At 49.8% G+C, this 17,801-nt stretch overlaps 1 protein-coding gene across 1 annotated transcript in view; it reads left to right on the plus strand.

Moving 5' to 3' along the window:
- The first annotated feature begins 1,779 nt into the window (after nucleotides 1-1,779).
- Nucleotides 1,780-17,801, plus strand: part of NALF2 (NALCN channel auxiliary factor 2) — a 28,983-nt gene continuing 12,961 nt past the window's right edge. Inside the window, exon 1 of the mRNA XM_039838968.1 lies at nucleotides 1,780-3,599. Within this exon, the coding sequence (XP_039694902.1) occupies nucleotides 2,742-3,599 (858 nt within the window). The 5' untranslated portion in view covers nucleotides 1,780-2,741. The remainder of the gene's footprint in view (nucleotides 3,600-17,801) is intronic.

A 17,801-nucleotide genomic window follows, 5' to 3' on the forward strand; every position in this document is an offset into this window, starting at 1 on the left:
TTCATATCATCTTTACCGCGCTGGGTTGCAATTCCTTCATTAAAATGTCTAATTCACTGTGAGCAGGTGGAGGACAGGGCCATGTCTGATCCACCGCAGTGTTCTACCTAGTCCCTAGCATGATGCTTGGAACGTAATGAATGAACAGGCCTCTCAAATGCCTGAGAGTTTTGCCCCTTGTCCCAGAACCCTCTCCTCTCTTTCCCATAAGTTCCCACCACCAATACAGCTAAACTGCTTTACAACCACATAAGGCTCCTTCTCATCCTGAAACTTTTTGCCTGCATCCCTCTCACCTAGTCTGCCCTTTACACGCACTCACCCAAATCCTGCTACTTCTCTGGGAACCAGCTCAAACTTTCCCTCCTCCGGAAACTTTTCACGTGTCCACCCCCAGCCCACTTCTGAGTAGTAGTAATTATGCCCACGCAGGTCATTTAGCCCTTGACATCCCCTCAGGCCATTTGGGGGGAAACCAAGACTCAGAGAGAGAAAAGACCTCTCAAGGGCACATAACACATTTAGTGGTGGAACTACTACTACCTGAACTCAAATCCCTGGTCTGTTAACCCTCCCACTAGCCAACGTATATGCCTGTTTCCTCATGTAGACTATAATTTCCTTTAAGGCAAGTCTGTGTCTGCCACCCCTTCGCCAGAGCTTTACTGGACTGTCAAGAGAGGTCTAGAGCCAGACTGCCTGGGTGTCTGTGTTGGCTTCACTGGTTACTAGCTATGTGGCCTTAGGCAACTTAAGCGCCCTAAACCTCAGCTTCCTCAGGTGTAAATGAAGATAAAAGTAGTGACTACTTCAGAAGATTGCTGTGAATATTAAATGAGATCAAGTGCCTAGAGCAGCAACTTAACACCTAGTGTACAATCAATGAGGGCTGTTTTCTTTATTGTTATTATTCTCGATATTAGCAAATCTTCACTGGTAATGGTTGATTAAATATTAGAATGTGGGAGTTACTGGGAGTGGGAGGGAATGAGAAAAGAAAGCAGACAACTGAACCATTCTGAGATTTGGTGGAATCCAAACAAGGTTAGTGGCGGGGCAGGATGTTTGTACATCTCAGTTGCTAGAACCATGTGACTGAGAGGGCCCCAAGCACATGGTTCCATCTGGGCGGCGCAGCTTCCCTAACTCTCAGCTATCCTCAGCAGCCTATAGGGGGAGCCAGGAAGCTAGGACCGGAGAGAGGCTGCTGGAAATGTTACTAAGGGCAGAAATGACACCCCATCACTACTACCCATCTTAGCCCCGGTCTTGCCCTCTCCCGTACGCTCTCCAAGCTCCGTCCTCCATGGAAGCTAAGCTGGGAGCTGTCCTTCAGCACCAGGGGCCGTCTTGGCCTTCGGCAGGACAGTGAGGGCGACAGCGGAGTTAGGGACATGGGACTCATCTGATCCGCAGCCGGCTCCAGCGTCGCCTAGTCACGGGGACGGGGGAGGCGACCCAGGGAGGCAGCGAGACGCTACGGAGATGCCTCCCGCCTCCAAGAATCACCCTCAAAAGTCCCCTAGACCTCGAGGGGTGGGGAGTGAGCGGCTGCCCCGGGGAGGGAGGTGGACGCCCGGGTTGACGGTGGAGGGGAGCGCCGGGCCTGGGACTCAGCGTGTGGCGTGCGCACGCGGGGAGCGGGCGGATGAACAGAGGAGCCGAAGTGAATGGAGTTGGGGTGGATTGGAAACATCCCAAACAGCACAGGCTGCGGCCGGCGGGGGCTGGAGGGGGTGGGGGGGGGGAGAGTCCTGAGGCGCAGGCGCAGTCGGGGCCCCAGTCCCGCTCCCTCCTCCTCTCCATGCCTCTTTCTCCGCCCCGCTCCCCCCCAAACACACTCGCACACGGGCTCTCAAGGTGTTCTCCGCACAGCGGAAGATGGCGACAGACTGAGGGGGCATGGCCAGCGGGATCCACCGGGCCGTGCCGCTCGGCGGCCGCCACAGCGGTGCGAACGAGAGGCGGAAGCGAGAGGCGCACTAAGTAAAGCCCGGCGTCCGCGTCCGGCGCCTGTGGCGCCGCCGGGAGCCAGGTGGCCCGCCCGAGCCGGAACTCTGGGAGCAGCAGGCTAGAAGCCGGAGCGCAGCCGGCCCGGGACCGGCCCCGGCCTCGGCGGACGGCCAGAGCACGAGCAAAGCCCGAAGGGCCGGCGGGCGGGCCTAGAAGGGCGCGAGCGAGGCAGGGAGCGGTGCGGAGCGGGCAGCGGGCGGGAGCGGCGCGGCGCGGCGCGGAGCGAGCAAGCGGAGCGGAGCGGAGCGGAGCGCGGCGGCCGGGCCCCCACGGCGGCGCTGAGGGGCGCAGAGCTGCGCCGAGCCGAGACGGCCCGAACAGAGTGCAGGGCGGGCGGCCGCCGGCGCCGAGGGCAGTGTCGCGGAGCCGAGGGCAGCTGAGGGGCCCGGCACTATGAGGAGCGCGGCGCCGCCGCCGCAGCCGCCACCGCCCCAGTGCCCCGCACCGCCCCCCGCTGGGACGCCGGGCAGCGCCTAGCGGGCCGGGCGGCCGCGCCCGGGCTGCGAGCGAGGGAGCGCGGGAGGGACGCGGGGACGGCACGACAGCGCCCCGCGACTCCGGCCTGAGCGGGGCCCGGGGCCGGCCGGCCTGCCTCGCCATGCAGCCCCCGAGGTAGAGCCTGGACGGCGCCGAGGAGCGCGGAGCGGCGCGCCGCCCGCTCTCCCGCCCGAGACGGCCGTCCGGCCTCGCGCCTGCCTGCTCCCTCCAGCCCGGACCTCCCCTGAAATATGTTCAGGGGCGCTTGGATGTGGCCCGGGAAAGACGCCGCTGCGCTGACGATCTGCTGCTGCTGCTGCTGCTGGGCTCCCAGGCCAAGCGACAAACCTTGCGCCGACTCCGAGCGGGCGCAGCGATGGCGACTGTCCCTGGCGTCCCTGCTCTTCTTCACTGTGCTGCTCGCTGACCATCTGTGGCTGTGCGCGGGGGCCCGGCCCCGGGCCAGGGAACTGAGCAGCGCCATGCGGCCGCCCTGGGGGACCGGCCGTGAACGGCAGCCGGTGCCTCCTCGCGGTGTGCTGCCACTGCCGCCGCCGCCGGGTGAGCCCAGTGCTTCCCCGGGCACCTGCGGCCCCCGATACAGCAACCTGACCAAAGCCGCCCCCGCCGCCTGTCCCGGGCCGGATTGCGGCGGCGTCCCAGAGCCCACGGGGCTGGACGCAGCTTGCACCAAATTGCAATCTTTGCAGAGACTTTTCGAACCTACTACCCCAGCCCCACCTCTGCGGCCCCCTGACTCTTCTTCCCAGACCCCTGCCGAGTTCCCTTCCGCCAAAAAAAACTTGCTCAAAGGCCACTTTCGGAACTTTACTCTTTCCTTTTGCGACACCTACACTGTCTGGGACTTGCTGCTGGGCATGGACCGCCCCGACAGCCTGGACTGCAGCTTGGACACCCTGCTGGGGGACCTGCTGGCCGTGGTGGCCAGCCCGGGCTCCGGGGCCTGGGAGGTGTGTAGCAACTGTATCGAGGCGTACCAGCGGCTCGACCGACATGCTCAGGAAAAATATGACGAGTTTGACCTCGTGCTGCATAAATACGTACAGGCGGAAGAGTACTCGATCCGGTCCTGCACGAAAGGCTGTAAGGTAGGGACTGGCGTCCGCGGCCACAGTGGCTGTTTCGGCGGCGGGAGCGGTGGCGGTGGGGCCGGGAGGAAAAAGGAGGTCTCCAAGTCTGCCCACCCCACCTCCTCCCGTCACCCCCACCGTTTCTCAGTGCGGCACTATGAGTGCTGCCTTGGGACCTCCGTGTACAAGGGGCCTCAGGGATTCAGGTCAGGTTACCACCTGGCCAACTTGTATTAATTCCGGGTTTGGGCACCGTCCGACTGGGGCTTCCTGGTGCCCTGCCCCGCCTGAGGAGGGAGGGGTCACGGGGCCCTGGACTGGCAGGAGGGTGGAAAGAGGGATCCAGCCCCCTTAGCCTCCATCTCCGGCCAGCGATGCCCTCTTCCTTTCCTGGGCTGGAATTGAAAGTCCTGCGGCTGGCTGATTCGGGGGCAAGGCCAAAGGTGGAAGGAAAAGTGTTTGGCAACCTAATCCCCGCCTTTCGGCCCCTGGGAATGGGCAAGAGAAGAGACACGCCTGCTGGTGGGGCACACCACACTGTTGACCTTAGATGACCTGAGGTGGCCGGTCAGAATATAGGTGGGTGGAGCCAGGTAGAAGCTCCTGGCCAGCCCCTCTTTCCTAACAAAAGAAGGAGCTGGCAACAGAGCACAGAGACCTGTGGGAGGGCTACTGAAGGTTGGTGCATTACTGAACTCCCAGTGCCTTTCCAGCACCCTGGGGTGGCAGTGGAAACACAGCTGGCTTTCTGGCTGCTGGGGACAGGCATCCAGAGGTGAGGTGAGGCTGGTGCAGAACAGGCCTGCCTAGGACAGAGCTGAGTTAAGAAACTTCTTGACCCTTAGCAGGGTCATTCTGGGCAGTAGGTGTACAGGGGCCGTAAACATTTGGGATGCGTGCTAACCTGGTCACTCAGCCTGGCCGGGTGGCCTGCCTTTGGGACGAAAGAGAACAGCAAGGTCAAAGGGTCAAGTGACAAGGATACAGGGTGGGGTGGTGGCCTTACCCGTCCTCTAGCGGGGGACTGAGAGCTGGAGAGAGAGATGGTTGCCCCCTAGCCCACCTCGTCTCCTACTATGGCTTTGGGGAGGGTCAGAAGTGCCCCCTTCCATCCCACGTGACCCCTGTGGACTTCTGCAGGGTTCTGTGCTCTCGGTGGGCTCCTTCAGGATTGGGGCAGGGGGTTGGGCAGAAAAGGAGTAGCTCCTCGCTCCTGATTTTACTTTCTCCTTCTCCTTTTTCCTGCTCTCCTAACCTAGCAGTTTCCCTCCCGCCTCCCTCAGCCTCAGCTGACTCACTGCCTCACTCACACTACCAAATGAGATATTCCACTTCTTAAAGGTGTACAGACAGATAGACACACGCACTGCCATACTCCCCATCACTACCCTGGGCAGTCACACAGAGACACAGAGTGGTCATTACACCCACAAACTGCCATAGGAGCAGACACTGTGTCACACATGCACATCTCACAATGTCAGAGACGCACTGGCAGAAGTGCTGTCACATGAAAAAGGACACGTTTTGTCATATAGAGATATAGAAATGCACCCTCCACGTCAGCCACAGATGCACATACTCAGTGGAACACAGGGACGTGGCCCACCAGCAAAAAGAATAAAGAATGTCTGTCCTTTGTCGCCTTCCCTTCAACTCCGTGGCCCTGACTGTTTCTTTTTCCTCAGTCACCAGGATGAATGAGAGACCATGCCACAACTTTCCTGTGGGGTTTTCCCCATTATTATAGTTGGCTTCAAGCTCTGTCTCATCCCGCATTAAATAATAATCCCTCATGTTGATTATTTTTACCAAGCAGTTTGGTGTAGGAAAAAGACAACTGATCTCCTGGATTCAGGAGGCCATATCGCCTCTAGCACTTGTTAGCAGTGTGACCTTAGGCACGTCACTTCACTTCTCGAAGTTTTTGTTTCCTCGTTTGTAAAACGGATAAGTCCTTGTTCTGCCCACAACCTGAGCCTTGTGAGATTCAAGTGGGAAGAGGTAGCTGATAGTATTTTGAAGTAATAGTATAACACCTGACACTGATGTAATGCCTAGGTTTTTCAACCTCTCTCATGTATATTACGAGATCATAATACTAGCACCATTGTTCCCGTTTTACGGATGAGGAAGCTGAGGCATGGGGGGGTCAAGCACTTTGCTCTAAAGTCACTCAGCTATGAAACAGGAATGCCAGGCCTCCAACTTGCATATTCTGGTGCTCAGCCCGTGCCTTTTCCAGGGCCTCCCATTAAGTTCTGGATGGCCAAGGCCCTCCCTCCTCCTCTGTCACCTTGTCGCTGTCACTCTAGCTCTCTCTCATTCTTTCGCTCTCCCTCTCAAGGGAACTCCACCTGCTCTCTCACTGCCTGCTGTGCCAGGAGAAGGGCAGTGCCAGCTCTACAGCTTTCTTCATGTCTTTCCCACTTCTTCTGTGCTCTCACTCTCACCTGAGGCCTAGACCCGAAGGGCTCTTGATGCCAGCTGTACGGTGGGCACTGAGGGCAGACAGCCCTGCTCTTGATGCCAGCTGTACGGTGGGCACTGAGGGCAGACAGCCCTGCTCCTCTTCTTCCTGCAGCCCCTCTCTCTTCATTGCATCACCCACTTATATCCCAGGCCTGCTTCTCCGATCCCTGATCCTATCCCTGGACTCCAGGCCTGCCTATTAACCCCCTACCCCAAATGGAATCCCTTGGAGATAATGCCCATCCTCGAAGCTTCTCTTGTGTGGAGATTCCACAGCCCCAGACCAGGATGAGGGGCTTCCTCAATTTGTAGAAGCCAAGCCTGGACCTGCTTCTGGGCCCAGTGACCCCCGTGCCCAGGGACCTGTCCTCAGTGTCTCAGTTTTTCTTAACTGAGCTCCAGAAACCCTGTTCTCTCCCTTTGCAATGTCTGCCCCTGTTTTGGGCCACACAGGGCCCCACGAATCATACCTGTCCTCACTGCTGCCTGTGACACCTCTCAATTTAGTACCAGCTGCAACATTTCCTTAATGTGCGACTGACTTCCTCTCGCACAGCAGGGCAATGTTAACTTAGGCAGGCCGATGCCCATCCCCGCCCTGGCCTTTAACAACCCCTGGGGCCACGCTTCACTCTCCCTTATCTCCCTGTGCATGCATCCCCAAAACCTTCACCTCCCCTTCTTTTTGGCCCTCCCGGCTCTGCCTAAGGTTACTGAACATGCACCTCACTCCCCACAGCTCTCCATCCTCCCAACCCTGACATGTCTCTGCCTCTTCCCCCACTTCCGCCCCTCCCCTCCTCTAAATTCAAGGCATTCTGGTTGAGGGGAGTGGTAAGGATGGGAACAAAACCCTGGTTTCTTCTCTCATAGCTCTGATCCAAGAGGGGATAGAAGCCCAACAGAAGGACAGTTCTCAGCTCTCTTACCAGCCACAGGGCCATGTTAATAAAGGTCAGTGCCAAGGAAGGATGTGATGGGTCTGCTCTGTTCTGAACTGGCCCCAACACACATGGAAGACTGTGTATTTGGTTCTGGGTCTCGTGAGGAGCAAATTGAGAGAGGCTAGAATCCAAGTTCTCTTGGACAGAGTCGAAGGAGCTGTTTCACCTGGAGAAGGAGAGACTTGGGAGGCTGTGATCTCTGATTTCAGACCTTGGAAGAGTTGTCCTGGTGTAAAAAGAGGCATGTCCTGCTTAGTTTCAGGGGGACTTTGTAGTTAAAAAGTCCTGAGTCCAAACTCAGCTCTTTTATTATCTGTGTGACCTTGAGTTAGGGACTTCAACCCTTGGAATCTCACTTTTCTCATCTATCAAATGGACCTCAGCTCTCAGAGCTCATTATTAATGAGAAGTCTGCACAGTACCTAGGCCTGGCACAGCAGTGTTACTCAGTTAACAGTTTTATTTTCCTAACAAAAAGGGGACAGACTGCCTTAGGAGGAGGTGAGCTCCTGTTTCAAGGAAACGTCTGGCCTGATTTAGGCAGACCCCTGGAGGAAATGCTGTGGAGACAACTCGAACTCCAGATTATGGGAAGAGCTGGACTAGGTGACCTCTGAGGTCTGTTTCAGCCCAGAATTTAGGCCCATGAGCAGAGCCTGCCCCTTGAACAGCAGCACTGGATGGGAAGGGCTGGGGAGGGAGGCCTAACACCCGCAGATGGTGCAGGAGGGGCTGCCAGAGGCAGCACCTCGCCTTCTGGCCATACCCACTGGGGCCCTGCTCTTCTCCACTCTGGCTGGCAGCTGTTTCTGCCTCACTGCCCTCCTCTTTCCTCCCACCTGCCACAGTTTTCCTGCCAAGCGGGACTCCTGGGCTAATGCTGGTGCTGTGAGCAGAGAGCTCAGGGAACTGGACAAAGGGCAGGAGCCCCAAACTGGCCAGTGCTCCCTGTTGTCATTCAAGCTCGCGGACAGGGAGCAGTGCCCCATGGTCAGCCTCCCTGACCCAGGGTTCTTGCGGGTAGAGAAGGTGCCCTGGCCTGTTTGGGGGTAGAGGAAGAGGGCAGTAGTCAAGAAGCTGGCTCCTGGGAACTGGCAAAGCCTCCCCTAGGGAGAGGCCTCCAGACCCACAGCAGCTCAGTGCCAAGGGTTTCCTAGAGGGGGCAGGCGCAGAGAAGAAGCAGTGTTTATGGCTCGGACTAGGGTATAGTAGGTTAAATGTGGGACTGGCAAAGTGGCCTCATGCTGCCCACACCTCTCCAGACGCCCTGACACCCATCCCTGACCCCACCCCCACTCCCACCCCATATTCCTCCCAAAATTTTCACCCACACCCAGCACCCTCCATCCACTCCAGTACATTTTACAATGACTGGATCATTTCTGCTGTAATCGCCCCACTGGACCCATGTAGACCGCGCACGGCGCACGCATCGCTGTCTGGTTCTTGGCGAGCCCTCGTCGCACATATCCCGACCTCCACATATTTCCCCACAAGAGTTACTTGCTCCGCGTATAGCCGTCCGCTCCGGCTACCGGCGCTCGGCAGCATAATATCTCTAAACGGGTTGTTGCGCAGCGCCATCCCCGTCCTCCCTATTTGCTGTCGTCTTTCCGAATAGCATCGCATTCCCACATCTGACTTTTGCTTCCGGATCCTTGCCCTGGTAATCCCATCACAGCTTGTCTATCTTTGGCAACCCGATATCAGGTAGCGCGCACTCTCACTCGTCGGCGCCCCTCGCGCGCTGGATCGTGGCTGCGCATCGCCCAGCTCCCCAAATCGGCATTTTAACCTTTACGTCTTTGGCTTTCGTCATCGCAGTTCAGGTCTTCTCCGCCGCTCATGCCCCTTTTATCCCCCTTTGCTCTTTTTCTCCTCCCTCCCTTCTCTCCTTCCCACTCAGGGTAGACACGTACATGGGTATAGGTACACACCCTTAGACACATAGACTCACACTTACATAGATACACAGTCTTCTTCATGGCCACTTCCCGTCCTTCCCACAGGCTGGTGCTTGACTACTATAGTAACCATAGCAACAGGAACCTCCAAAAAGGATACACTGGTATCTCCTAAAGGTGGGGAGGAGGGTTAAATAGAGGGAGAGAGCCCAGGAGCCTCCTACCCAATCTCATGGTGTGGCTCTGAGAGTCTACTAAACACAGTAGAGTTGGGGTGTGGAAAGGGAAGACAGTGAGTGTGGCTGAAATTAAAGAAGTATCAAGGATCTTCAGGCATAATACAAGCAAGAGAGGGTGCTTCTAAGCCATATAGACATGTTGGTCTCCTTCCCAAGCATTGGTACCCCAGGGAAAGGGCACACCCGGCCTTCCATGGTGTGTGGATGGGTATGTAGGAGGACGCATCAGGCTCAAGGGTGGGAGTTTGCCCTAGAAAAACTTCTCCCTCAGGGCAGTTCCTTTGTGTTGCCACCCTCTGAGGCCATTTATCTGCTGTGTGCCCATGCAGACTGTGCATCATACCTACCCCCCTTCAGCTCATGTCTCAGCCGTATGCGGATTGCAGCTGTAGGTGTTTGCTAGAAAACCAGGGGTAGCTTCTAAGGGATCTAGACAAATATGAACCTCCACAACACCATTCTCTGATGCTGACCTGGGAGGTCTCTGGGGAGTGGGTATATTGTGTTCCTGTGGTTATGTAGACCAGAGTGTGTGTAGGCCACCACAGATGCGGAACTAGACTTTTCTCCATATGCATCAGAGGGGGTTCAGAAAAGCCTGCATTTTTGACATCTTTAACCAGACAGGTGCTTAGAAGGGAGAGTAAGGGTGCCAGGTGAGCTGCAGCTGGCCATGGGAAGAAAGGGACTTCCTCCAGAGGGATAGGGGCTATCAAGGCTAGAACTCCTGCTTGAATGACTCTGGAGAAAGGAGCTGGAACCTGAGCCACAGTCTCTGGACCAGAAGCTTCATTCAGCAGGCTGGCACCAAAGGAGAAAGGAGGAACAAAGGGAAAAGGGCAAAGAAGACAGCAAGCTTTGGAGTACCTGGGAGGTACCGGGGTCTTTGTATGTGTCCATAAACTCGTTTTATTCTGAAAGTTGTCCTAGCAGTCAAGTGCTATCATCATCCCCATTTTACAAGTGAGAAAACTGAGGCTCATTGGGAGAAAAGAGACCTATCCAGGCCACATAGCTAGAACGTGGAAGGAGTGGGATAGAAACTCAAGTCAGTCCATTCTTCCCCAAGTGCACACATGTACAAAGAAAATGTCAATAATCTCCAGCTGTCTGAGGCTGTGCCCAGCTGGCTGCTGAGAGGCTGGGGTAAGAATTTCAACTCACCACAGGGGAACTCTAGCAGAGCCTATTGGTAGCTTGTAAGGGGTTCCTGGAGTGTCTCAGATCCAAAATGGGGACCCACTAACATCCTCTTGAGATCCATTACCAATCACCTATAGCCTCTTGGGATAGCGATGGAGGATGGGTGTGAGGAAGCATCTATTATAGTCTCAGCCTCAGTCTGCTGGAAGGACCAACTGGGCCGATGGAGAGAAAGTCCCCTAGGCAGGCCCAGTGGAGGACTGAGCCCCACCCAGCACCTACTGAGAGAGCCAGTAGGGGAAACAGTAAGACCTTGTCACTTCAGGGCCTATATAGGCCTGGCCTGGGCTTTAGATACCTACTTCCCATGCCAGGGTTTTGGTGAGCCCTGGCCTGGGATGGCTAGGCTTCTCTTGCGGGTAGAAGGAAATGCCAGCTTACCAAGTTCCATCTGGAGAGGGATGCGTGCTAGTGTTGAGTGTTACCATTATTTCCTATCTTTTTGTTTGGTTTTCAGTAGACAGCAATGGCTACCTGGCTTCTCTGTGAAAGATGAGCCTATGTGTTTAGTATTGAACTCAACTAAAACTTCCAAACAAGTTAATTAATCAGAATTATTATATACTCAGAATCTTTTTAAAATACCTTTTTTTTCCAATCACAAAAAAAAATAGTCTTTGAGAAATTTTGGAAAGTAGAAGTATAACAGGAAAAAGGTACCAGAGACACTCTTAACGTTCTAGTATATTTCATATATATATATGCTTTTTAGTTGTAAAATATACATAATATAAGCTCTACCACTTTAACCTCTTTAAGTGTAGAAATCAGTGGCATTACAGCCATTTGCAATGTTGTACAACCATCACCACTATCCATTTCTAAAACATTTTTATTATCCTAAATAGAAACTCTATACCCATTAAGCAATAACGCCCCTCCCACCCTCTCTCAGCTCCTGGTAACCTCTATTCTACTTTCTGCCTCTATGAATTTGACTACTCTAGGTACCTCATATAAGTGGAACCAAACATTATTTGTCCTTTTGTGTCTGGCTTATTTCATTTAACATGTTTTCAAGGTGCATCCGTGTTGTATCATGGATCAGCGCTTCGTTCCATTTTGTGGTTGAATAATATTATACTGTCTGGATAGATCATGTTTTGTGATCTGTTCATTTCTATGGACACTTGGGTTGTTTCCACTTTGGGGGCAATTATGAATAAAGCCGCCATGGACATTCGTGGACAAGTTTTTCTGTGGAATTTTGTTTTAGTTTCCTTACACCTTTTGTCTGTTGTGAATCGTGCTGTTATAAACATTGGTATACAAGTATTTGAATCCCTCTGTTCAATTCTTTTGAGACTATACCTAGATGTAGACTTGCGAGGTCATATGGAAATTCTATGCTTAACTATTTGAGGAACCGCCATACTGTTCTCCATCGTAGCTGCACCATTTTACATTCTCACCAGCAGCACACAAGGGTTCCAATGTCTCCACATCCTCTCCAACACTTATTATTTTCCATTTTGTTATAATGGCCAACCTAATAATATGATTATATATTTTTACATAGTTGAAATCATATAGTTTTTTACCCAGCTCTTTTTAGTCCATCGTTAAAGTTATACTGAGTATCTTTCCATGTCATTAAATATTCATAAATGTCATTCTTGATGAGTGTACAATATTTTATTACATGAATTTAGTTAACTAGTCCTCTGTTGTTAGATATTTACTTTGCTTTACTATTATAAATAATGCTGTGATCAATATCTTTGTTCATAAATCTTTGTCAGACTGTGATTCCTTTTTTAAATAAATACTATCTCAATTATTTTTTCTTATTTTTCTACTTTGCTGAGTTTCTTCAATTGCAAAATAATGCATGCTCATTGTACCAAAACTAACAATACAGAGGCTTATAAAGAAAACATCAATAATCCTCCCATTCCCCTCCCTCCCAGTCCCACTGCCCTGAGGTCACTGATATTAACAATTTGTGTGTATTCTTCTGCCCGGCTCTCAGAGCTTACGGAAACACTTGCACACGAAATGTTTTTCTTTCCTTTGTTGTGCATACAAATGGGAGCATAAACATTAATTGTACAGGATGAACATTTGGGACTAGTCTTCCAGAATCAGAGAATTAACTTTTTAAGGCTTTGACATGCAAATTTATTTCTTACTCAAATTTATTTCTTATATCTTTGCAGAGGATTATTCTAGTTTATACCCTCACCAAAATGTGGAACTCATTTACCCTTCTTTTGCAGTATCGAGAATCATATTTTTGAAGCTTTGCTAATTGGGAGTTGAAAGTAGTATATTATAGCATTGGCTTCTAATTTGCATTCCTTAGGTCAAACATTTGTTTTTTTTTTTCTTGTTTATAGCCCATTCGTAATGCCTGTTTTGTGAATTGTCTGTTCATGTCTTATGTTTTTCTAATTGATTTGTATGTACTCTTTTATAGGTATTAATGGTTTTAACCTTTTCTGATCACATTTGTGGCAGTTTTTTTTTTTCATTTGTTACTTGAATCTTAGAGCTGAAAGGAAGGAATGAGAAAAAAGAGGAACTATCCCAGCCGTTTTTCATACATTTGATCTCGATTCTTACATCTACCTTGTGAAGTGCATGTGTATTTATCTCCATTTGACACAGGAGAAGACGGGCTCAAAGAGGTTAAGTAACTAGCTCAAGGTCATCCAGCTAGTGAGAATTGGAGCTGGGATTTGAATCCAGGTCAAATACAGAGATTTGATTGACAGAAGGCAACAACACTACCCAGTCTTTGTCAGTGTAATTGTAGTATCGATAGAGCTTTGTGCTAGTCGCTTTACAGATATCATTTATGGAAAGGTATGGATAGGGGCTTTTATTATCTCCATTTTGCGGATGAGGAAAAGTGTAGATCAGGTCATTTAAGTATCTTGCTTAAGGTTTCATAACTGGTAAGAGCAGACCCAGGATTTGCCCACAGGACTGTTTGAGTTTAAAGGTGTTTGACACTGTCTTCGCCCCATACATGCTGCGTCCCTAGGGCCATCTCCTTAGATCCAAATCGAGGCCCAGAGAGGGAGAGAATGTTACTCGCAGTCACACAGAAAATTAGTGGCTAAGTCCCTTCCTCCTTATAGTTGACTTACCCAAGGCTACACAGCTAGTTAGTGGCTGAACCAGACTTGGAACCCAGCTCTGGCTACCTCTCTGACTGGAGCAAAGGATTTGCAGTGAAACACATTTATGGAGCTACCTGGGAGCAAAGAGCAATTAATTAGGTAGAGTGTGTAGCTGCTCCAAGACCTTTCTGAAGGACTGGACTCTGGCATTGGAGTCTTCCAGGGCAAGGCAGCTCCAGAAGTCCCTAAATTATACAACCCAGGATAGAGGACTCATGTCCAAGGGCAAGAAAACCTTTTGACAAGGAGACAGCTGCCCTCCCTTCACCAGCTGCCAAAGATTGCAGCAGGAATAGTGAGCTCAGGGCTCTGAGTAGGAAGTTGGTGGGTTTGGAAGAAACAAAGCAGCAGTTGCCTCTTTTCATCATCTCTGTCTCCCAGTGTGTGTGTGTGCACGTGTGTGTGTGTGCACGTGTGTGTGTGTGTGTGTGTTTAGAGGAAAGAGGGAAGGGAGTGCTTTGATGGGAGAATGAAATGGTCATTTGTGCCCTAGTACCCAAATGCCCCCATACCCCCCCTTACCAAGAAAATCTTACTTATACAGAAAATGGGCTGTATACACTGATTTTAGAAAATCCAGTCGTAGAAATTTCTCACCGACTTGACCTGAAATTCGATAAAAAATATTTGTTTGAATAACAGGCTAATTACTTCGATGGTGATAGTGAAATGCAGGAACCATCCGGGGAGCAATATGGCCTATAAGAGCTTGGGCACTGAAGTCCAAGTAAACCTGATTTCAAGTTTCAGTTTAAAATCTGTCTTCTCCATAAAATAGTTGCTGAGACCTTGAATAAATTCTTTCATCTCTCTTGGAACCTTACTTTCTTCTTCTTTGAAACTTAGAAATAAGGGTCGTTACGAAGCTTAAATGACATATAACACGCTAATCTCTTAAGATCACAGTGCTTCTGAGATGGAAAGTGCTCAAGAAATGGTAGCCACCCTTATTATTGGCTATGTGACCTTGGGCAACTTATTTAAACTCTCGTGTCCTCTCCATCCTCACCTATAAATATGTCTCCACCTCAGGGGGTGGTTGTGAGGATTCAGCGAGTTAATAAACGTCATTTGCTTAAAACAGAGCCTGGTATATAGTAAACATTTAATAAATGGTAGCTACAATTATTCTCACCTTAATTAGATATGTTTAATCCAAATGACTGCTCGATACCCAGTTGAGTTTGACAACGCTAGGGTAGACTGCTTAGGAGAAACAAAGGGTAATTTGGGAGCAGGAGGTGAAATGTCTGATATAGAAGTGGGAGGTTAAGAGCCAGAATGCACCTGAAGAGATTCTCATCAGTGAGGGCACAAAGACATGCTTAAGTGGGCCAATGCCTTGATTTACCTCATTCTCAGAGACCAAGCACAGCTGACAGGTCCTTTTATCACATCTGTGTTCTCCCATGCCTCTCATCTGTCTAGCAAGACACTGCGTTTGAGGAAGGGACTAAGGCAGGGATAGAAACCTGCTTTCATGACGATCCCTGCAGAAGACTGGGGATTGCTTTCAGGGCCTGGGCCCAGGACTAGCAATGTGTGGCAGACGAGCGTGCCTGGGAGGGGGCAGTGGGATTTTATGCCACACACATCTGTGTGCATCTCAAAGGAAGCTATGGTTGTCACTGTCATTCCTGTGGTGGCCTGCACAGCCATTGGGCACAGAAGCCCCCAAAGTTCCCTTCCTCTCATATTAGTTACTCTCTTCGGCTATGGGACCACTCATTTATTCTCTGTGGCCCAGACAGTGGTGATGGAGTACTGATCCAGGACTGGTCAGTGCACAGCCTGGGGCTTTGGGGCTTTAGGGCTAATATATTTTCATAATTTTAAAAGACGAGTATAAGATTATATATATATATATATATATATATATATATATATATATATATATATATATATTCACTTTTCAAAGTTAAACAAACACTTGAAACTCTCTTAGCTTTTTCTTCTGATATTTATCTCTACATTTCTAATGGTATTCCAGTACTGCCATTCCTTGACTTTCCCGTTTTAAATATCTGTGTGTATGTATGTTTGAGTGCGTATACACACACACAGGTTGATACACGTATATACGTATTTACTCATGTATATTTATCCTATGTATATCCTCGTTAGCATATATATGCTAATATATATGGCACCTATTTCCTTGTAGCTTATACCTTTATTTTAAATAATAAATATAGATCTCAATGCTTATAATTAAAACAGAAGCCTTCTGCTTTACCCCTGAGCCTCACTCTTCAGAGTTAAATACTTGCAAATCTCTTAGCTGTTTCTTCTGATATTTACCTCCACATCTCTAAATGGCATGTTAATACTGCTTCTTAAAAAAAATTATCTGTTTTAAATATCTATTGACTTTTTATTTTATTAGAGGAGGATTTAGCCCTCTCTCTACCAGCAGCACCATATGTGCACACATTCTTCCCCTCCCCTCATACATTCAATATCGGCATATCACAGTTTCTGATTTTAGCAGAATTTCATGTTTACATTATTAGGATTATAAATATTGTTCACAGCTGAGTCATGTAGAATGCTGTGATTACATTTCCTTCCTCGGTCAACTTATTTTCCCAGAGTTAATAACTGCCTCTTTTTTTTTTTTTCTGTTTTCTTAGTTCTCTATGACTTTTTGCTAGTACATCCCCAATTTCTCCATCAGGACTATAAAATTCATGCAAACACATTAAACAAACCATTACTTGAAACTTTTTCTCAGAGCTCTCTACCTTGCTCCAATGTGAGCTAGTTGCTAGAGGCTTGGTTTTTAATACTTGGATTTCAGGTACTTTGCAAGGATCTCTTTATACCCAGTTCCATGTGAAACCCTAAGAGCAATGCACAGATAAATAAGGTAAATCCCTGTCCTCAGGGAGCCTAGGGTCTCAAGGATGTTTAATTTACAGAGATGTCTCATCAGAAGGCTTGGGCTCCTTGCAGGGACTTTGATCTAAGCTGTCTTTGATCTCGCACTCCAGGCAGGCCTTCTCCTCTCCATCTGCACTAAATACCAGAAGAATACAATACAGTCCCCCAGAGAGCAGATGTGGTCTTGGGCTGCATCAATAGAAACAGCTTCCAGAACAGGAGGGCTTAGTTCTATTTGACTCTGTGTTGATAAACTCTATCTGGAGATTATGTTCAGTTGCAAAGGACACAGCTAAATAGGAACTTGTCTGAATAGGAACAACCGGATAGGAGGGAGAACTGGAAACCACATCCCATGAAATAGTTGAAAAATTGAGAAGCTCTGGCTTCTTGGAGGAGTAGTCTACATGTAGCTATCTCCATTTTTCTTCCATCATGTTCCCTTTTAAATTGGCTACAGTCTGGTTTCTGCCCCCACTGCTCCACTGAAACTGCTGTCACCATGGGGAGGCTGCCAACATGTTCTTAAGTCCATATCTACTGACCACTCCCCATTCCCTAATTTACAGAATGCCACTCTCTTCTGTTTCTCCTCCAATCTCTTAAACCAATCCTCCATCTTCATCAGATTCCCTTCCTCCATCTGCCCCTTAAGTGTTAGTATTTTCCAGGGATCCACTCTTGATTCTTTTTCTCTCTGTGCTCACTCTCCCTAGGCAATAACATCCACTTCTTTGGCTTCTGCTATTGCTTTATCAGTCAGGGTGAGCTAGATTATGCTGTGGTAACAAACAACTCCCAAATATCAGAGGCTTAACACAACAAACAGTTATTTCTTGCTCATAATACATGTCCAAAACAAGTCAGCTTAGATCAAAGTCCCTGCAAGGAGCCCAAGCCTTCTGATGATGGTCACCAAGAGACCCAGGCTAGGAGAGGGTTCGTTTCCCCACTGCTTCCACAGTCAGCAGCAGAGGGAAGAGAATGTGGCATATCACACACCAGCTCTTTTGAACTTCTCCCCAAGAGTGATCCATGTCACTTCAACTCACATTTCATTGACCATGCCTAACCTCAAAGAGTATAGGGAAAGTATAGTCCTACTATGTTCCTAATGATTAACCCCTTAACTCTTGATGTCTGCTGCACCTTGGTGTCTAGCCTAGATGCTCATGAGCTCAGACCACTATGTCAAACTGTCTCCTTGATGTTTCTACCTTGTTGACCCACATATACTTCAAAGTCAACATGATTGGAAACTGAATTTATCTTTTTAACCCCCAAATGTACTCCTCCTGGTTTCCCTTCCTTAAGGAAATTACTATTCATCCTGCTACTCAAGCCAGAAATCTGCTGTTCATCTCAGATCCCTTTTTTCCTTTCATTCCCCACATCCATAAAGTTATCCTGCTGATTCTACCTCCTTGACATCTCCTCACATCTACCC

Source organism: Pteropus medius, unplaced genomic scaffold, assembly GCF_902729225.1.
Source record: "Pteropus medius unplaced genomic scaffold, Ma_sr-lr_union100, whole genome shotgun sequence".
In the NCBI taxonomy this organism is placed as follows: domain Eukaryota; kingdom Metazoa; phylum Chordata; class Mammalia; order Chiroptera; family Pteropodidae; genus Pteropus; species Pteropus medius.